Source organism: Euprymna scolopes, chromosome 32 (assembly GCF_053919585.1).
Source record: "Euprymna scolopes isolate OS-2025 chromosome 32, ASM5391958v1, whole genome shotgun sequence".
Classification (NCBI taxonomy): domain Eukaryota; kingdom Metazoa; phylum Mollusca; class Cephalopoda; order Sepiida; family Sepiolidae; genus Euprymna; species Euprymna scolopes.
The window spans coordinates 74,421,495-74,444,581 of record NC_136513.1 but is presented as its reverse complement, the minus strand read 5'-3'; the positions used below and the strand labels follow the sequence as shown (position 1 = coordinate 74,444,581).

The window sequence follows — 23,087 nt, the reverse complement described above, 5'->3', positions numbered from 1 at the left end:
TACAGCACACTTTAAAGAAACGAACATCTGAACCATATTTGTTCAGTTAATAAAAAATATTGCGAAACAGAATTATTTGTTAAATTAAAATCAAATCATTGAATGAAAAAACAATAAAAATAAAATTTATTTTTTCAATAATATAATTAAACATTTTTTAAAATTAATATGCAAATTAGTTAACCTTGCGACTGACATCACATATATAGAAGCAGTATATAAAAAGATGATGCATCTATTGTATAAAAGTGGATTCACGTTAAATAGGACAAGAAATTAGCTCAACTTTATAATTTAGATTGTATGATAATTTAATTGAAAATTCAATGTTTATGTAGTTTAGCAAAAACATTTAAAAAAACGAAGATAAAAGAAAAATCCTATGTATGTGCTCATTATGGAATGAAGTTCTCATAAGAAAAAAATGCTTAATTCGATCAAGTAGTTTTTTTTTTACAGAGAAAAATCCAATTTTAGTGAGGACGATCGCGACAACAGCCATCTTGAAAATTTCAGCTACAAAGACGAGGGCGCAAGGGAGATAACTCCATTTAATTCTAAAGTTTAATGAAACACACATGAAGTTCTAATTTTATTAATAAATTTTTTTTAAAAAGAAAGAAAAAAGAGACAACAGGAAGACTTAAAATTATTCAAAACTGTAAAATTAATGTTGTTTCAACAAAAGAAAAACAGCATTCTGTTTCATGCTTCTGCTCGGAGTAAGAACGTACTGGAGGAGATTTTGATGATGCCTAACAGATCCAGGTTTAAAATCGCTTTAAACATTCAGACATTATATTTTGTCTCTTTAGATAACTTTTTAATAAAATTTTTGCAAGTAAATTTAATCATAATTGAAGTATACACACATACACATATAGGAGGTTGAAGCCAAATCCAACAGTTGACAAAAACAAAATGAAATAAGCAATAAAAACAAAAGTTGTATATGCAGAAACCCGACAGTTTATTTAGCAATAGTCAGAGTTACATACTACATTATTTTTAAGTTGCTGCGGAATGACCATCGTAAGGTGGGCATAAAATTAATCATATGTTTTTGTGACCATGTCTTTGTCTGTAGCAGCAAACTCCTCCACGATGGCAACCTTCAGAGAGTCGACTACCTTGTGAGCATGTTTATTGTTCTTTGCCTCAATCAAACCCCAGAAGAAATAGTAAAGAAGATTGCAGCTGGGTGAGGAGAGTGGCCACAAGTCTAGTAACCAGTGGCGAGGAACACTGAATAACCACGCCTGTGTCATCAAGGCCTTATGTCTATTAGCAGGTTCTTCCTGGAAAGGCATTCAGCAGCGATCTCATTCATCCAGGGCATCATCACTCTCCTCGGTAGATCTTGATGGTAACTCAATTGTCAGATTTTACTGCAACATCCTTTATATGCAGAAAAACATTTCCGCACACGTTTTAATATCTAAATTTTTTAAAAAGAAAAAAAATTTTTTGAAGTTTTTTTTAAAAAATTGTATTTTATTAAATAAAAAACAGAAAATATATCATTCTCTTCCTTCCCCTTTGCCACTATTCATGGATTCCATTATTGGAAATGTCAATCAACATCTTACATTTGAGTGGAGCACAGATTAAATATTGCCGATTGTCAAAATGACATTTATATACATTTGTCCTTGAACCTTGGCCCTTTCTTCTCCTTAATAATATTTTTCCATGACAAAACACAACAAACCCTTTCTCTCTACAATGTCTTCAACTTCTTCTTCTCTTTATAAAGCACTTTGGCACGAACTAGAAAAAAAAAAAAATGATCAAACATTAACAAAAAATGTACATGCATTTCATAACGTTTGCATAAAACTACATAAAAACTAAAAATGTTTCCAAAGACGTAACCAAATTTCTCTATTCAAAATTCACGCAATACAGAGTGATCCAGACTTTACAGCAACGTCAACAACATCAAACACATACTTTTCTCTCTCCGTGAAGGGATGACAACTCAAGTTAATATCACCAACAAAATGAAGAGGAAAAAAAACACTAAGTCTTCTTTTATAAAGAAGTTATCGTGATCATGCAAATTTTAATTATTTAGTAAAAAATCTATATATTAATACAATAGCATATGTTATTTCCTATGTCACGCTTACATCCAGGTCGTTTAATTGTTATGTTCTTCCATTTCTTGTCATAAACAATTTTACCAAGTATATTTCATAAGTTTTGTTTGGGTTATGGTTGAAGGAACTCAAGTTTGGAAATTGCAATTTTCTAATATATAAAAATCAATAGAACATTAACTCTATAATAATATATACAAAATCTGCAAGAATTAAAATATCAAATTTAAACATAATTTACGATCAGGCTTTGCCGTGCATTTGTGCTAACTTAGATAAATATTTTGCAGTTTTAACAAAAAAGCTACAATAATATCAGAGCATCTTCATTTATGCTGAACAACTACAGAATGCCAACATCAATATATTACATATGAATGAGTCTGTTGTGGAATTTCCACAGGTCCTGCTAGTTATATAATATTATTTGGGTTTCTAAATTTTCAAATTAAACTTATGAAATAATGTTTTCAAAAATGTGACCAAATTTCTCTATTCAAAGTAAAACTCATATTACGATCCTTTACACCTAGCAAGTGTGTTCCAAAATTCATAATGATCAGTTAATTAGTTTAAGAGTGAATCATGTACATAGAAATATATAACATATATAAGCTTTATATAAATAGAGACAATACCATTCGTGACCAATTTGATCAATACTTGTCAATCATTAATCGTATACTTCCTTAGCTTTGCCACTATTTGATCATGTTTTTATCAGGTGCTTGTTCAGACGATCTTTCTTTATGGCTGCTATGACAATATACGTTACCCAGAGAGAGTTACTACGTTGGGAAAGCCAGCTCCCCAGGATAGACACATAGAAGCATCAACGAATTGATATAGCGTCGACTATAACTGCCTGGCATGGCTTCTTGTGACTTCTTTGTGTCGTTACTGGCAGCGTTTCCGTCATCGGCATTAAATGGTAGGGACTGCAGGCTGAAATTTAACGCTTGTAAAAGAATAGCAAACAAATGCATTTTTATAAAAATATATAATTTATTTTACATTTAACATTATTTAAATTAAGCGATTGTCGACCCATGTCTGGTGTTACTTGTGAACAAACCAGACTACTACATGTTTGCCTTCGACGGAGTCCAACGCCGCGACTGTTTTAAACAATACAATATAATTCAATCTCCCTCTTCTCCTTCATTGGAAGAGAGTGAGAGAGAGTGAAAGAAAGAAAGAAAGAGAGTGAAAGACATAAAAAGGGAGATATTCATACATAACGTGTGAACACTGTTTTGTTTTTGTATGCCTCGATGATGAGTTTTTTGGGTTTGATCTTTCGAATTCTAGGGTCTTAGATTGTTTTGACTTGGTTAAATATGATAAACAACTATCACTCTTGGCTCAAATCATATGTGATTGACAACAGTTATTGAAGCCGTCATGTTTTTCAATAATAACACTTTCTTTCTCGCCTCCCCACAACCACGGTCAGTCATAAGTTAGGTATAAGGTTTTTTAATGTAGAAACCTACCTGCTCTTCCAAAAAAGGGAGCTTGATTGTGCCACACTGCAAGACCTGACTAATGAGAGCTGCGCATTTGAAAAGGTTAGTAATGTTTGATCTGTACTGCCTTCACCGAATTCTGCAGGTCTTCCAGCACCATTTTGTTTCCAATACACAAATTTAGACGTAACGCAGGATCATCCCCCCCTGTGACCAAGCTCTTTTAAAGAAGAGTTTTCATTAATTCATGCTGCACGCTGCAACACAAGAGAGCTCATCCATAAAGTAATAGTTCCAGAACCAAGATTGGCAATAATGCCCAAGAGATCAGTTGACACCATCTTTATTTACAAAAATTATACAAAAAAAACATAAATAAACTAGACACAAGGTCATTCAAAAACTTTGGGAGATGGATCCATAGTTATTCTTGTCACTCTATCTTTTTAATTGTTCAAACTTATTCTAACTAAAGTCTTCAGCTATTGTAATATTACATTCACTCCAGGGGTCATGCTACCTAAGATTCTTGAATTGACTTTTTGTTAATCGTATTTAAAATATGTTATTTTCAGCTATTATTCAAATAAATAAAGCCAATGTTTCTTCTTTATTTACGTTTTTTTTTTTTATTTAAAATTATAGCACTTTAATTCTTAATAATAGTCAGCTAAATATTCTCCAGATCAGTAAATTGATTGTTAGTTTTGCAATTGTACTGCTAGGACGATCACGATCATTGTCATCATCATAATCAGACGAGTCATGTCAAACGTAGAGCTATCTCATGCTTGGCTATTCTCACCTATGCGACACTTTTCAGAGACCAACCTCAGGTGCTGAATGTACACATGGTCCAAAAACTCAAAGATGAAAAATAAAATTTTGTTTATTTAAACACTTACCCCAAGGATCCCATCGAATCAATTCAGCTTTATCAGACACTTTGAGGCGTATATGAGCAAACCGGTGTCCTGTTCCTGCACAACTTTCCATTAGGACCAGCAACACCCTGTAAACATACAAGAAAGACAAAAAAACAAAAGACAATTAACAATGACAAGATTTTCTTTCAAATTATACCAAAATGTAATTAAAAGAGCTTAATTATTCTTTAAATAATATTGGTGTGGTGCTCCAAGCCATACACCTTTTTTAAGCGTGTGTATCAGAGGTTCTCAATCATGCATAAATTTACCCATGAGGGTATAAAATTATATAGTTGAGGGTAAATAACTGAAGTACTTGGTAATTTAAAAATAATTATTTCTTTTCAGATTGTGTCATGTCTAAGAAACGTATATACCTAGATTCATGTCCAATATGACTAACTTCATTGTTGTATTGTGTATAATATTTTTTTTATACAAAAACTAAAATCCCAAACAATAAAAAGGTTCTTTTTGACCTTCTTGTTTTTTTCTGTCATATGACTATGAATTTTTTGTATGGAAGTAGGAGGTAAATAGAAAAAAAATACCTAAAGCTGAGGGGTCAATGATGAAGGAAAGGTTGAGAATAGCAGATGGTTTGGTAAGGTTTGGTTTAGCTTATGGCATATCAACCATCTATTGGTTATTTACTTCTAAATAAAGTTGTCAACTCTAGTTCTATCCGTGGAAGAATCATTTTACATTCTTACAATACATTGCATTACAATTATAGGAAAAGCAGTCCTTCTACATTATAATAATGAAAAAATATTGAATTTCAAGTAAAAAAAATGGCATCTACGTAATTGTCAGGTCTCAAATAGTAACATATCCACAAATTATGAAAAACGATCAGGTAGAAAATTATTAACAGAAAAGGAAATTTGTGAAATCACTATAGTACACTTACTAAAAAAAAAAAGAGATGAATTGACAGGGGAGATAATTAACTTTTATTTATGTCACATGATAAACGTAATTCAAAATGTCGAGCAAATTTTATTCCGCATCTAAACTTTATCAAAAACTGTTTTTCATTAATAACTATTTTTCTATCTATCATTTTCCATAATTTTTGGATATGTTACTATTTGAGATATGACAATTGCATAGGTATCATTTGTTTTACTTGAAATTCATTAGTTTTTCGTTGTTATAATATAGAAGCACCAAAAAACATTTCTCATAGAAAAGATTGCTTCTAGAATGCATTACTCTTAGAATTAAATCTTACAGAGAGTGTCATCATTAGTCTTAGAAAACATTACTCTCAGAAAGAATCAGTCAGAAAACTTTACTCTTTGGCATTGGTAATCTTTGTTCTCAACATGATTGACTATCAGCCATTATCTTCTAGTATCTATTTGAGGAGAAAAAAAAAGGGAGAAATAAGGTTTTTATTTCTAGAATCATCAAATTTGATGATATAGTCGAAAATGAACTTACAGATATTAGGGCATGATACAACGGCCAACTGATCAGATCAAGCCTCTCTGAACTCCTGTTTAGCTGAAGTAAAAGTTGAGGTGAACTGTTGCAATCAACCGACTATGCATTTAGCATTGCAAGTTGATTTTTTCTTTTTAGATAATTGTTATTTTATCAACTTGCATGAAAAGAGCTATGTAAAAGATGCTTAAAACCGTTTGAATTATGCAAATACCATCAGTAGTTCAAAAGTTATGAGGATTTGAAGTGCCAAAATTTAGGCTTTTCCGTGGACATTTTTCTTTAGAAAAAGTGGGATAAATTACAGACCTCCGAATTTCAAGAAATTCAGTAATTTCGTCATCATTTATTTATTTTTCAAGCTATTCTCATGAAACTTGGCAGTCTTATGTAAAATTGTGTGCTCTTTCTCATTATGCAGTCAAATTTGATGTATCTCTTTACCATAAGTGATAAATTATAAATTAAGATGTACAAATTTCAATTTTTTTTTTAAACTGGTGCATGGTATCATACAGTGGGTGTCTATTCATGAACAAAACTAAGTATTATAGTGGTATTTAAATATAGCTTTATTGAGAGTAGGTATTTACTTGCCTCCCTACCAAAGGAGAGCTTAATCTTGGGTGTAGCCATTGAATGCCTAAAGAGCATTCATGGCCTGTATTTACTACTCCACTCAAAGAAAAAAAAAATTGAGTAGATATGAATTAATCTCAGAAATAAATCAAAGAACACATAGATTTTGGATTTCTGTAAAAGATGGAAATTCCCATAAGTCGACCAGAACTTATGCATTTTGGGACCAGTCCAATTTTCAATTTTGTAAAGCCTCTCTATCTGGCCCAAAAATACCCCTATTTTCTCAAATGCAACCATAAATCGTACTCTACATGAATCCTCGATGTAACTTTCACAGTACCAGGATACCAGGAATCCTGATAAACAACTATATATTCACCAGTTGATGGTAATTTTTGTCATTTCTATTTTGTTGTTTTACTGAAAATTCAACTATGTAAACAAAGAAATAAAACAGTAATTTTTTACCTTGTTTCCACCTTAACATTTAAAATGATTACTTTGATAGGTTTTAGAGTATGCTGAAAACGAATATTGCATTTATATTTTCAGCAAATAAGTAGTTTTCCAGATATTAAGCAATGTCATTTCTTATATTACATTATTATATTATTATATTTCTTATATTAAAAAGTAAATATAAAAGAAAAATCTGTATAATGTGATAGAAAGGAAATATCATATTCCAAAAATCACATAGACTGATAAAGTAGTCTTATTTTGTTTCTAAATTTTTGAGATGAGGGTTATCTCTATATTAATAAACTCACAGAGGGTACCCGGCCTTGCCTGGTCATAAAATAGCTTAAATATATTTTAATTCATGCAGATTTCATTTTTTTTTTTTTTACATAGGCGTTACCACTTATCAAGGCCGAGAGGCCACTCACGGATAAGGGTTTACAGTAGTCAAAAGGACAATATAGTAATCAATAGTAATGGAAGTTCAGTAAATTTGTTAACTTAAGTGTAATGACTCATCAGAAACCTGTTCACGTTGGACTCGAAGACAACCATATATTATAGACAGCTGGAAAGCAGGAAAACGGAAGACAATTCCACAGGCGTTCAGCTCCAAGAACCATAGATTGGAGCTCAGTCGAACACTCTCCATGAAAACAACGATAAAGCAGAGAAACTCGCAACATCTCTTCTGTGAGAAAGAGGTTGTAGCGAAGAGAAAAGGACATCTCCCATGAGGCTGCTATCAAGGCAGGACAAGTCCCCTCCAGCAGCTCCTGCCCAGATGCGGCAACAGCATTCCATCCTTGGACGCACCTGGCTCTTATACAGATAGAGTCAATTCTATATTGAATATATATAGTACTAATTTCAAAAGTTTAAAGAAAGAAATGACTTGGGTGCCATCAGCTAGAATCAAAACCAAACATTTAGCACTCCAGCCGTGTTTCCAACCATTAGAGCTATCGACAGATAGATAAGAAAGATTTAAAATTAAACCACTTCAAGCTATGAATGAATTTGCGCATGCACAAAAGTAACAGAAATATGACTTCGTAGCCTCGTAGGAGATGTCCTTTTCTCTTCCCTGCAACCTCTATCTCACAGAAGAGATGTTGCAAGTTTGTCTCTGCTTTATCATTATTTTCATGGCAAATGCTCGACTGAGCTCCAATCTATGGTCCCCCCCTCGCCAAACTTTCACAAGAAACACCTGTCTAGCAGAAAACACTATCACTAATTCCCCCCACTCTTTATCTGTGGTTAAACCTAAACGTAGATTCCATGAACAAAGCTTCTTTCTTAGAACTGCATGCCTGTGGAATTGTCTTCCATTTTCCTGCTTTCCGGCTGATTACAATATGGTTGTGTTCAAGTCTAAAGTAAATAAGTTCTTGATGAACCGTTCCATATAAGTTATCAAATTTACCAAATTTTCATTACTAATGATTACTATATTGTCCAATTTCTACTGTACACTCTTTAACCCTTATCCTTGAGTGGCCTCTTGGCCTTGATAATGTGGTGATGCCTGTGTAAAAAAAAAACAAAAAAAAAATGTCGGCAAGTTGAAATGAACGTTCTGAATTTCAAAATGCTGACATATTTCTGAACATGTTATTCATCCATCCAAAACAAAGATATTTATTATAAACCATCCTTGGTGTATAATTACTATTTCCTGTTAATTCCAGTGTTATGTGACCAGTAGTCTAAAGTTCATCGGCTAAATATTTTTAGACAAACACCTCTGTTATATTAATATAGAACAGAGACGATTTTTCCGTAGTAACTTTTGATATACGAATAAAACAAAACACTTTCTACACACAACGTTTAAAGTGTGCTCCTAGCCAACAATATATACATTTTGTCCTTGTTTAATAATTTTTTTTTTTTTTTTTTTTATCTTAGTGGGCATACTCTCTCGAATACGTAATCTCACCGAAAGGCTTTTTTACCATGATGTAATTCAGTTCTCTCACATAACCCAAAATCACCACTTACCATTTATTCATAAGTTTACTTCTCCGCACGTAGCTGATTTATCTGACTTTCTACATATTAATATTTCTAGATACTACATTACATTTACGGATTCATTTAACAACAGCTCCGTTATTCTTAATGATTTAATGGAATAAGAGAATAGACCAAAACTATCAGTTCACAATACTTGCATGTAATTATTAGGGAGTAATTATAAGAGAATCATTGTTTTGACTCTCGAGTATATATCCGACACAGACTCATTTAATAAATCGAGAACCACATCACTATATCTAAAAACATATAAGATATTAACCGATATATACTCGAAAGTCCAAATAATGAAAAGAATATTCTCTTGTCATAGCCCTAGTAATTACTCTTCCAAATAGATGGTAAAAACGAACAACTCGCACTCATATGGACGGCTGCACTTACCAATAACATGAAAACAATGTAATTTACTTTTACACATCGCAATATTTTCTTAATTTCCTAATACATGTAAGAAAGAACACAAAATTTCTTTACCAACAAGTGAAAAATAGATCACAAACAAGTTCTCACATTTACTTATACATCGACAGATTAAAATTTGAATTCGTTTTCTATTCTTTTTTTAAAATGTGCCCGGCAGATTACAGACCATGCTATTTTTTTTTTTTTACACTGGATTTTTTAATTTATATTCAATTTTTATGGTATCTTTTGTTTATTAATTTGTTAGGTGAAAGTACAGAATAGTTACAAGCCTCTCCTCATGTTAAGAATAAGTTTCTAAATAATAATTTTTTCAGCACAGTGTGTAGTCAACGTGACTACTTTCTGTTTTCTTTGTCAAATAAAAAACTATAACATAAACAACTTGGCGTTATTTATAAATTGACAGACAACAGTGAAGCGATGAGTGGCTGGCATTGAGGTGTGCAGTGGCAGTGCAGTGTAGGAATGTCTTCACTACTCTGTCATCATCGACTCATTCTCTTCTGAATTCTGTTTGTATGTTGATCTTCGTTGCTCTTATATTGACATTCTCCAAATAATAGGAATGTCTATTGTTCTATCATTTTTTAAATTTCACACAAAGGTAATTTATATGTCTGGCAGTGTTCTTAGACATGATTTGCGTAGAAATTCATTTGATAAGTATCGAAAATCGAACAAATCCGATCCTAAAAATAGTCTTTTATTCTTATAGATAAAAAAAAAAATAATTTTTACAGAAAAATATTTTATGTTACACAGGTAGGGGAGATGATAAAATCTTAGCAAACCATTTTGTCTTAAAAAAGAATCATTGACATCTGGAGATATAGCTGAGTAGCAGATCATTCGACTACAGATCGAATGATTCCCTGTTTAAGCCGAGTGTACCTCACCATTTTATTTTTGTTTTTTTTTTCTTATTAATAGGTTATCTGTGCCTAAACCTAAACATAATAAAGGAAGAGGTACCATTTAAAATTGTTGCACATCATTTCTTCATTTGCATATTTTAAAACTAAACATTAATCAGAAGTGACTTTTCCAGAGCATTCATCGTCAAGCCCAAATATCAGCTGACAGTGATACTGTAAACAAACACAGACGGAATTTGACGAACAACATTACCATTATTATTTTTTTGTGAATTAGCCCACCACGCAAATTATTCCTCGTAATATATAATATTCAATAGAGGATTGATTCTATAATAATACTTACATAATCTACATAAATTAAAATATCATGTTCAATCGTATTGTACGATTAGGCAACACCAGGCGTCCAGCTATTAAATGCATACATATCCAGAATTTACTTACTTTCCAGTTTTCGCCCAACGCTGATGCATGTCCGTTGAAAGATTGTCGTTTTTGATCAAGAATTCACTGCAAAAACGGAAAGAAAGCGTAATCATCATTGTTAAATGTTTTTTTAGTGTTTAAGAGTGAAATAAGTTTACACTTACCTTGATATATAGCTGTAATGATCGTGCCAAGATATTTGAAACTGAAGATATTTGAAACTGAAGATATTTGAAACTGAAGATATTTGAAACTCCCAACCTCTTCAAAAACATTACCATTGAGGAGAATAAGTGTTGGGATGAAACCGGTAGCGATGTTTTTATCTTTGAGGTATTTGTTTTAATCCCAATCTGCGATGCAACATACTGAGTTTCATCAATAACAAACCGGACATGAACAGATGCTTCACCGAGTTGCGTGATATCATCTGCATCATCATCGAAATTGCATCTACTATGACATAAGGAAACTCTTTTAAGGCATTCAAAGTGATCCAGTCAATGGCGTAATTGAAGAATGTCATTAAAAGAACACATCGTTGCCAAATACTAGATCGTATTGCAAAGAGTTACGAAGCCTCACTATACATACATCTACGGGATCATGTTGATCTTATGTATGCTTTACGGAAATTTAAAAATTTAAGCAAAATACCATCTGCTTGCATAACCTTCCAGGCAGTAGTCGAATGCAGCAGAGATAATTTTTTTTTTTTCTTTTACTTGGGAGGCACCATTTATCAAGGCCCGAAGCCACCTGAGGATAAGTGTTAATGAATGTAAGATGGTAGTTTAGTAATTGTTAATGGTGTAAATTGAGTAGAATTTGATTATTTATGGGGACGGTTCAATAAGAACTTGTTTACATTAGACTTGAAGGCTACTATGTTGTATTCAACCAGGAAGCAGACCAGCGGAACAGTGTTCCAGACAAGCAGCTATGGGAAAGAAGCTTTGTTCATGGAATCTGCATTTAAATTTAGGCACTGATAGAGTAGGGGAAATCGTATATAGTGGCTGTAGCTAATCTAGTGCTTTCTATAAATGTTTGGCAAGAGGGAACCATAGATTGGAGTTCAGTTGAGCACTTGCCATGAAAATAATGATAGAGCAGAGACAGGCTCACAATGTCTCTTCTGTGGGAAAAAGGTTGCAGGGAAGAGAAAAGGGCATCACCTACTAGGTTTCGAAGCCGGTTTTGAACTCTATCAAGGCAGGATAGGGCTTGCCAAGCAACTCCTGCCCAGATGTGGCAACAGTACTCCATTTTAGGGTATACCTGGCTTTTATACAGATAGAGGATTACATCGGCAGTGAGATATCTCCTGGAATGGTATAGTGATAAGATCATTTTTCCAGTGATCTTGGCAACAGATTTGATGTAGGTATTCCATTTCAGATCAGGAGTGACGGTCAATCCCAGAGGCTTTTCAAGACATGGAGCTTCCTCAAGATGAGAGCCATTTATTTAAATTGGGGCTTGATGGGGGTTAGAAGGATTATGATGAAAGGAGAGAAGCTTGGTTTTCAATGCATTAGAATTAACCAGCCACTTTCTCCATTGCACCACATTCACAAGATCAGAAGAGATAGAATCAGAAGGATCTTGGTCACTGCTAACCTTTGAAGTGTTGCCATAGATAGTGGTGTTGTCTGCATAAATGTCTATGAATGATCTAAGAATGAGATTTGAGAGATCATTGATGAAAATCAGGAAGAGAGTTTGGCCTGGGATGGAACTGTGAGGGATGTCAACGTTAATACACCGAGTTTCTGATTTCTGCTTATCAACGACTAATCTTATAAGCTTATCAGAGAGAAAGGATTGATTAATTGAGAATATTTCCAGCTATTCTATAGCTGGTGATCTTGTGAAGTAGACCTTTATGCCATACTCTATCAAAAGCCTTTCATATGTCAAGAGCTATTGCTCAAGAAATGAAGCCCCTGTTGAAAGATTCATTAATCATGTGTGATATAACAGTTAGTACATCAGCTGTAGATCTCGCAGAACGAAAACCATATTGCATGTCACTGAGCAGGTTATTTTTGTTGAGGTCAATGAAACAGATGATTCTCTTTTGCTATGATGTTCAAGTATTTATGTTAGGGTGCGGATTTGATCCATACATTCATAATCTGGATGAAAAGCACATTAGTTTGACCTTATTCTAGAGTTGCATTCGGATTAGAATTGTCTTAGAATTGAAATGAATATTTTAGTAGACACATCAATCTGGTCGATATCACGGTAGTTGCTGCAGCATCGCTAATTATCTTTCTTAAAGAATGGTACTAGAGTGGCATCCCTTCAGTCATGAGGGAGGGAGTTATTTCAGTCTCGCAGACCCAGTTTATTATGTGATAATATATTTGTGTATAATAGTAATAATAATAATATTTATGTATAATAATAATAATAACAATAATAATATATTTGTGTATAATAATAATAATATGTATAATAATAATAATAATAATAATAATAATAATATTTATGTATAATAATAATAATAATATTTATGTATAATAATGATAATGTATTTGTGTATTTTGATAGTATATTTGTGCTGTCTTTCAGGATTTCAGCCGAAATGTTGTCTTTGTCTTGTAATCCTTCTAATGAAATTAAACTCCTCTTCAATGAACACTTGATAATCTCATCTCTGTCCTCTAAGCTGTTCAAAATTTAACCTCTGCCTTCCATCTTTGTTCTTCCATTTAACTCAGCTGATCCCCATATGTTAATTAGTTGCAACTACAAAAGTTTATTCGTATTATTTGGAATCTTCAGATTACTATTCTCATCTTGAGTGTCATTTTGACAATGTTTTGGTCGATGTAACCATCAACCTTCTTCAGGTAAATCTTGTCGAACTTGGGAATGTTTCTGTAAAACCCTGGAATCTGGACGAAATTTCAAACAGAACCCTTTATTTACTTCACAGGAGTAGCATGCTCTCGTTCTGTCAGCCATAAATTCAAAAATTTTAACCACTTACTAAAGGACGATATGCAGAGACATCCTCTTTCCCAATATATCTATTTATTATTATATTAAAACTCTGAATTTGCTGATCATAATGTCATAGCCTCAAATTTTAATGTCATGATGTAATTTCTAGCAAACTTTACATGTTAAAATGGAGTTGAAAAAATAGCATGTAAAACACATAAAAATGAGCCCTATAGATATAAAAATAACTTTTATTGGCTATGGTATTTGAGGGGGGGGGCTAAATTACTATACACATAGATGCAGAAAAGTTGTCAAAAAATAAATATATAACAAATAAATGTTATCAAAGACAAGATAAGTTATTTTTCTACCTAACTGGTGTTGTTGGAAAAAAAAAAAGAGTACATAAAACCTCAGCTCACTGCAGCAGCGTCGTCCGTCAGTACTTTCTGTAGACTTGTTTTCATGTCTGTCCACTGGAGCACATCTGCTCCAGTGGCCTGTTTTTATAAAAGACAGAGTCCTCCAAATTTGCATACGTACACGGGAGCACACAAGATTCTGCGAGACTGCATTGTTATATAAGGCTGCAGCTGCCACCTTGGACCCTTTTCAGCATCATGACGCTGCGTCAGCAAAGCGCACACCGAGGCCGTTTAAGAGGTAAGCCTGCATTCCCACAATTTTCGCCACACTCACCCCGATATCATCATCACAGAGAGGGCAGGGACGAGGTGACCTTTTTATCGGGTGCTTCTTCGGAGAGGGGGTGCGGGGGCTTCGACCTCACCTGTGCTTTCATCCTCGGTTTCAGGGTTGCTGTCCGACGAAGTTGGCGTAACCCAGAATAATGGTTCATTGGTTTCGGATCCAGTCTCACTCTCATCGCTGAGTGGCGGCTGCGCTTGTGATGTCGATCAAAGATCCTTGATGTGACGAGGCCTCCCGTCAACCTGCACTGATTGCGAACTGATCACCTCAGTAACACGCCCGGTTCCGCAGCATGATGTGGTGCACTTGCTGTGGGGGTTCTTAACCCAAACAACATCCCCCTCTTTGATACTCTCTCTCTCGTCGCCTCCGGCTCGGGCAATGGGCTGGTCTCCACGCCCCCTCACCCTGACGTGGTATCTGTGCAGTGCTTCGGCTGGCGTGGTAGATGGTGAAATGTTGTCCTTAGGAGTGACGTTATACCAATAGACCGGCTCTGGCACCGTACACTCCTTCCTAGCTGCAATAGTCTTGATGGTCCTGTGGTTTCTCTCAATAATTCCATTCCCGCTAGGCACATGGGCACACTGAAATCGCAGACATATAACCCAACTGTCGGTGAACTGTTTGAACTGCTCGCTAACAAAGGCGGTGCCATTGTCGGTCAGTATCTCAGAAGGGGGACCATGCTCAAGGAAGACACTTTCCAGTTCACGGACAATGGCGGTCGAGTCCTGCCGGCGAAGGGGCCGCCACAATGCAAATCTAGATAGTCCGCAATCGGTGAGCGTAAAAAAATGCCCGCCGTTGTGGTGAGTTACATCCATTGCGAATCTGTTCCAATTTCCTCTCAGTTTTCCTTTCTTCCACCGGACAAGTGCTGGGTCAATTGACTGGCAGGTTTTGCAGCTCCTCACAGATTTTACGTCCCTCTTTGACACATAGGGGTCGACCAGCCTGGCAAAGTAAAGGATTCGGGTTACACCGGAGTGCCCGCTTTGACAATGGACATCAGCAACACGGCCCGGGCTAAGCAGACGCCCCACTGCAGCGCAATTCACAGGTGTTGGTTTGTCCACTTCTTTTGGCAGGTCCAGCTAACAGCGTTGCATTCTGGTCAGGCAATCCATGCGATTCTGACAGGACTGTACTAGTGTCACATCTACGACCAGGTTGAATTCCTTCATGGTCTCGGTCAGGGTAGCAAGTCGTCTCCGTATTAGCATTTCACACGATGCCTTCGTTGTCGACCGTGCTTTCCCACTCAAGGCATCGGTTATCCACTGATGCAGCACGTAGAGCCTGTGACGATGTGTAGCACTCTGGCCTGCCACTAAAGCACCAGATTTACCCGTTTGAGTGTAGCATCAAGCTCAGTCAGGTTTATGTGGCCGGCGTCATTTTTCGGCCGAAGCCAGCAGGCATTTTCTACAATAAATCTGTTGACCACCAGAGCAACGGCAAGGGCGAGTGTGCTGGCATCCACCCAAACTATAAACTCACTCCTGTCGATGCACGAGTTCCCTCGTACAGGGTCGTCCTCGGTCACTCTGGCAACAGCTTCCGGTCGAATCTGTCCATGATAAAAAATGTACGCCGAAATAGCTTGTTGTTGCAAAAAAAAAAAAGAGTACACAAAACCTCAGCTCACTGCAGCAGCGTCATCCGTCAGTACTTTCTGTAGACTTGTTTTCATGTCTGTCCCCATCTGCTCCAGTGGCCTGCTTTTATAAAAGACAGTACTCCAAATTTGCATATGTGCACGAGAGCACACAAGATTCTGCGAGACTGCATTGTTATATAAGGCTGCAGGTGCCATCTTGGACCCTTTTCAGCATCACGACACTGCATCGGCAAAGCGCACACCAAGGCCATTTAAGAGTTAAGCCTGCATTCCCACAATTTTCACCACAACTGGATAATTTTTAGTGTTTTTATTTAATGTAACATGTTTATTCGGCTCAAAAAACATATAGTGTTTACCGATGTATTTGAAGAATGCAAATGGCAGCGGACTCTATGTTGAAAATGTTAGTTTAGGAAAATGAGTTAAAACTAAAAAACTTTACAAAACACTGTTAGAAGCCCACCGGATATATGTCAGCTCATGTTATGGTAACATATATTGAGTGCTGTTGAAATTTTTTTTGTATCAACAATTGTGCATCCTCCCATATACATTTATTATATTTTTATTCTGGTTCTTATATTTGATTTTCTGTATTTTATACCCTTTATTGGACTTAGTTTCGTATATTTTGGGTTTATAGGAAGCTCCCTTTAATTTGAATAAAAGGGCGATACTAGCTCCCTGATAATGACGTCACTGGTTCCAGCGTGAAAATTGGCCTCTTTTGGATTCCGGTGGCGAGGAGATTAGACGTGTTTTATTGCCTGTCGAGGACGAGGATTCCCTAAGCCTTTCCTTCTAAGAAGTACAACCCGGCAAAGAATATCTGGTCGCGACGAGGCGAACTTCTTTGAACTTTATATACATGGCTACGGTATGTACATATATGAAGGAAAGTAATTTTGGAATAGTTTCAAAGATTTTAATTGACCAAAAAGAGCACATGTGCTGTCTATCATCAACCTTGTGAGTACGTTCCTTAAAATTTATTGTATTTATTGAAAGAGTGATTAGGAAGTACTCTTATTTGAATTTTTAATACTGTATTCGATCGTTGATACGAAATTTTCAATATAAGAACCAGCGTTTGTTTTTTTTTTATTATATTTTGTTACCTGGCGTTCTTTGTTTTTGTATTTTAATGCCTGCAGAGGGAAAAATTTGCAACTTTTTGTAAATAAAATCTCTTCTTCATTTTAAAACAAGACCTTTCTATTTTATTCTTTACCCCCCCCCCTTTTCATTTTGTCCTTTTATTTTTTTCTGCAGGCTAGTAGTTTTGCGTCAAATTTATCTGAAAGAGGATAAATTTCTGACATTTTGAAAATTTTCTGCTCCCTTATTTGGAACACTTTGAAAATTAAGTGTATCCTTTTCTAAATCAAGACATGTTTTAATTCTCTATCTTTCAAGGCATTAGTATTGCTAGAGTTAAATTTAACTTCACCAGCCCACTTCATGAAACTTTCTGCTACCTCCCCCGCCTGCCTCTTTAAAACCTATTTCTTAGATTCTCTCGACTACTACAAATTTTCTGCCCTCATGTAAAAGTATTTTGCAAATTTTCTGCCCTTATTTAAAAGCATTTTCCAAATTTACTTTGGAACACTTTGAAAATTAAGTGTATCCTTTCCTATTTCAAAACACCTTTTAATTCTCTTTCTGTCAAGTTATTACTTTAGCTAGCGTTAGACGTACTCATTTCACCAGCGCACTTCTTGACCCTTCCTGTTACCTCCCCATACCTTACGACTGCCTGTTTAGAACCTGTCTTTATAGATAGACTACTACAATTTCCTTCCCACATTAAGCTAAAAAAAAAACTTTTAAATTTGCGTGTCTGTGTTGAACATTTGACATTTGTCTAAAATTCCCGGATTTAGCATAATACATTTTTTTATTTTTTTATTTTACTTCAGTAAGTTTTAGGAGATCAAGGGGCTCCCTCCTGGAGCTAACACTAGATTCCGTTATGATTTAAATTTATATCCGAGGGCTCTTTTAAGAATAGATACTGTTTCCTTTATGGCTGCTATCTGTATTTCGTTACAGCTTGGTCTTCCAGGGATTGCTTCTAAGTATTTATGAAGATTCTTTTTTATTAATCCAGTCGCCCCTATCACAACCGATATAATGTTTATTTCTTTCAGAGACCATGTCGTTTTTAGATCATTTTTTAGGTCCTGACATTTTGTTATCTTTTCCCGTTCATCTGTTAAGGACGAAATCATTTGGGACTGTGATATCAACAATGAGCGCAGTTCTTTCAGGCTTGTTCCATATAACAATATCTGGTTTGATGACCTTGTCTTTTCTGTATCTGCCTGCCTGTATGTCTTTGTCATAGAACACGGTCACATTTCCATTTGATGTTATTAGTGGTGGCTAATGTTCCCAGATGTTCAGCGATCTGTCAAGTTGCATCTCTCCACAGATCTTCCAATGGATGTACTTGCATACTTTGTTGTGACGAGCAGTGTAATGGCCATCTGCCACTGTATAGAGATTGGAATGTCATATTTAGTTCATTTCTGAATTTAGCATTTTTATTTCTATCTAATATATTTTACATAGTCTAGTATAGCGCACTATTTTTCATATTTTTCCTGATAAAAAGGGGTTTAGCAATATGCATATACTTTCCATTTTCTCCCTGGAATTAAAGTTGTAACATTCATAATCCTCTTTTGGAATATAATTTGCATTTTACTTGCATTAGTTGAAATTTCACGAGTATTGTGGTTTATGTTGGGAGAAACTATAGCATTTTCTGTCCTTATTCAGTGAATAAGAGATCCTACTAGACTGAGGTAATTTGATTTTTCATCCTAATCCAGCGTGTTCAATATCTTTTTGAAGCCGGATTTTCCCCACTTTAGGAACTGACCTTTTATCTAACTATCCCCTCGTGGGGAGGCAAGTAAATAGGGACGCTGTGTCCGAAACTGGTGCTAGTTATATGTACATATTTTTCCCCAATATGTTAAAAGAAAAGGACTAAGTATATACTCCACTATTTTGATTTATAATGAACACATGCATTCTCTCAAATGTATTTAATGTCTCGGAGTTGTGAATTAACTGGACGATACCATTACAAATATTGTATTATGCATTAAATTCTACCTTCCCTAAGACTTGTTGCATTTGCATGTACATAATACACTTTGTATTTTATTTTAAAATGATTTCTTGTACGCTGCAGATATTTATGATAATTTTCGATAGCGAGGTCATATCCATTTGCTTTTATGCATATACCTTTGTAACCCTTGTGTGTGCATTTTTTGTGTATATTTGAACGCCTGTTTTTTGTATTTGTTTGGAGTTAGTCCATATTTTTGAAGAACAAATGCTACACGATGCTGGTCACTCGTTCTTCCAGACTTTTTGTAAGGAAACAAAAGTTTTATTTAGGGAAGATAATCATTGTTTTAGATTTATTGCAGTTGCAGAGGGAATTAGCAAAGCCTTACTTTATGACAATGAAGGCCGATGTTGATGAGTGGTTATCATCGGTAGATGACATAACTGAGTTGTTGGGTGATTGTTCCTTGCACGAGGATGTGGATGTTCGATTGTAAAAGCGGATGCTGTTGTAGTGTTCTTGTCCCAGGTTCGATTGATTCTCTCGAGGTTGGCAGATGGTGTGGACTGTGATTCCTTGTGCAACCCTGAGATATTTGAAACTTGATGCTTGGCGAGTTACCAACTCCTAAGCCCAAATGTCCAGACTTTGAAGATTGTTTGCTAAGTGCTGGTAAGTTTGGCTTGGGAAATACTGCATCACAGTCTGAAAACTTTGTTGCAAATGCCACTTCAGAGGATCTGCATAGTCAGGTGCTGAAGTTTTATTTTTCTGGTTGGAAGTTTGCCAGTGATATTTTAAAGAAAAATATTGTATTGGGAGTGAGCTTCCCAGGTACCATGAATGATACCACTCATGTCCACAACTTGTTATGCGTGGGCATGAATCATATGAATTTTGTGAAATTCTTGGAAGGATTTCCATGAAATATTAACAGTGTTTTACTCACTACCAATATGAATTCGAAAACTCGCATGTGTGCTTATTTATCACAACTTTGTCAGAATATTGAGAGACTTAGTCATGACAGTGATACATGACTCAGGTCATGTAGTTCTTAGAATAGTCAGTGGGTGAAGGCCAGTAGTCAATCCTGTATGAAAGTGCAAGTTTTGTGCACTTCTTTAAGTGCTAATGTTAGCACTGGAAAAGAAATTCTCCAAGACCTTACGACAGAAAGTCCTATATCCACCTGTCACCTTATAGAAACGAAGGAGAGAATGGTTTTGGAAGAGTTAAGTGAACTCAAGTTGGACTGGGACGTCCAGATTCATGTTAGATGTAACTAAATAAAGAATCCTATGATGGATCCTGTCAAATTTGCTGACTACATGGTGTGTAGTTCAACTTCTTCGAGCTCCTGTGAGAGTGTAGGTTATGTTATACAAAGATCTCCTGCAAAACCTTTGTTGTATGAGGTTGCTCCTTTAAGTGGAACACTTCCTGTTTTGGAGTCACGTGCAGGTGTTATTGTTTTAAAATGTGTTTTCAAGACCTGCCTCAACATAGCTTCCTGCAATATTGCAAGCGCTATCGAAGTCAAAATCGATTTGTTCTGGGACGTTTCTGAGACTCGGTTAGAAGTGAGTTTTCTGATGCTGAGATGTTTGTTTCAATACTGCACACTAGAAGATTGGATCCCTCCTTAATAGGGGTCTTCCATCAGTATTACATCTCCATATACCTGGGTGTTTCTGACACCTATACCAAACTTTGTTTGTTTGTCTTTATGTATATACACAGGCGTCAAAAAGAAAGTCCGCACTTATAATTTTAAAAAAACCCCTGCAAATTTAAGCTAAATTTGATGTAACTGTTTAAACAAGCTATACCTCATTTGATCGGGTTTTTATTCTTCTATAATTTTACCTGTTCATATTTGACTTTTAACTGAAATATTCTAGTGTTCACGTCAATTTAAAAAAAATAACTTCAACAACTCGGCAAAATATATCCGGTCGCGACGAGGCAAACTTCTTGGAACTTTACATGGCTACGGTATGCACATATATGAAGGAAAGTAATTTTGGAATAATTTCAGAGATTTTAATTGACCAAAAAGAGCACATGTGCTGTCTATCATCAACCTCGTGAGTACGTTCCTTAAAATTTATCGTATTTATTGAAAGAGTGATTAGGAAGTACTCCTATTTGAATTTTTTAATACTGTATTCGTTCGTTGATACGGCATTTTCAATATAAGAACCAGTGTTTTTTTTTTGTTGTTTATTTTTGTCTTTTTTGTATTATATTTTGTTACCTGGCATTCTTTGTTTTTGTATTTTAATGCCTGCAAAGGGAAAAATTTGCAACTTTTTGTAAATAAAATCTCTTCTCCGTTTTAAAAGAAGATCTTTCTATTTTATTCTTTACCTCCACCCTTTTTATTTCGTCCTATTATTTTTTTCTGCAGGCTAGTAGTTTCGCGTCGAATTTATCTGAAAGAAGAGAAATTTCTGAAGTGGGTTTCTAACAGTATTTGTATAGTTCTTTAATTTTAACTCATTTTCCAAACTTACGTATTCAACACAGAGTCCGTCGCCATTTGCATTTTTCAAATACATCGGTAAACACTATACGGTTTTTGAGCCGAATAAACACTTTACATTAAATAAAAACACTAAAAATTATCAAGTTTGGTAGAAAAGTAACTTTGATAACATTTTTTTGATATATATGTTTTTTTTGTTTTGTTTTTTTTACAACTTTTTCGAATCTATGTGTACAGTAATACAAATCCAAGTGTTATTTTTATATTCCAATTGAAAATAAAAGCTTACCTATTAAACAAGGTCGACTTTCTTAAGAAAAAACATTAGAAAATATGACGTCCTTGAAAATGAAAACACATGGAAAAAATTCTACTTCCACAGCGGAAGTTTCTATTAATAACAATCCAGCAGCAAATAAAACATTTTATTACGCAGTATCAAATATTAAAACAGGCGTCATTAATTATTTTAAAACTTATATTTGATCAAATATTTTTAAAAGATTGTTTCTTAGATATTTCTATATTTACTGCGTTCATATCGTTTATGTCCGAATGAAACGGAAGTTATTGCGGCGATAGCTCACGAAATTTACCGATTTCGATGTAGCGACTTCGTTAGTTCATAGCAAACACATTGCCGAAATTCACCGAATGTGAAACCGGATGTGTACGAAATTACCCGAATGCCACGTTAGCAGCAGCGGCGTGTCGGTGTGTGAAAAAGCAGAGACTCGTATTAGAAAGTCTCGTTGTTATTTATTTGGTAGATTTTTTTTTATAACATTTCTACTTTTAATCTGTGAGGGAAAATAATGGAGTTTCCTTCGTTGTTTGTATCTGTTTTTCTTCTCCTGCCGTTAGTGGACTCTCTCATGTTTCATCTACCGCCCAACCAAAAGAAATGTCTTCGTGAAGAAATCCACAAAGATGTTTTGGTGACTGGGGATTATGAATTATCAGAGGCGCCGGGACAAAAAACAAACTTAGCTGTAAGTATTTAGATAAAATATACATTTTGACATAAATATATCCTTTTTTTTTTTTATTCTGCGTTAAAAAAAAAAAAAAAAATCTTACAAAGTTAAGCCATGTTTATTTCCTACCTGTAATAATAATTGTATTATTTTTTAATTTTTTGGTAAATGTGTTCGATGTTATCCAGCGTATTATAAACACTCTAACTTCCCCATATTAAGAGCGGCTTTCGGAATAAACACCAACCCCCAACCTCAAAAGCCGTTCTTAAGATGAAGAGGTTAGTTGGTGTGTTTATTCCGGAAGCCGTTCTTAACATGAGGTGGGGATACGCTGGGGCGCTGGGCAGGTCGTGTAAAAAAAAAAAAGAACTTTTTTTCTAACTCTTCCATTTTATTCACAATGTTACTCGGGATCGACAGATGACGGGAACTGCCGGGCGAACCTTTCTAGAAA

At 35.0% G+C, this 23,087-nt stretch overlaps 2 protein-coding genes across 2 annotated transcripts in view; one reads left to right on the top strand and one right to left on the bottom strand.

The window, feature by feature from the left end:
- Positions 1–946: 946 nt before the first annotated feature.
- LOC145256440 (large ribosomal subunit protein bL33m-like) lies at positions 947–22,080 on the bottom strand. Its single transcript, XM_080115345.1, has 4 exons — positions 21,943–22,080; positions 10,791–10,856; positions 4,477–4,583; positions 947–1,770 (listed from the first exon to the last, which is right to left on the bottom strand). Exons 2-4 carry the CDS (start codon positions 10,817–10,819, stop codon positions 1,721–1,723), a joined length of 186 nt encoding a protein of 61 aa, XP_079971471.1. The 5' UTR covers positions 10,820–10,856; positions 21,943–22,080; the 3' UTR covers positions 947–1,720.
- Positions 22,081–22,234: 154 nt separating this feature from the next.
- The window catches only part of LOC145256439 (transmembrane emp24 domain-containing protein 10-like), a 34,599-nt gene continuing 33,746 nt past the window's right edge, over positions 22,235–23,087 (top strand). Inside the window, exon 1 of the mRNA XM_080115344.1 lies at positions 22,235–22,645. Coding sequence (XP_079971470.1) covers positions 22,469–22,645 — 177 coding nt within the window. The 5' untranslated portion in view covers positions 22,235–22,468. The remainder of the gene's footprint in view (positions 22,646–23,087) is intronic.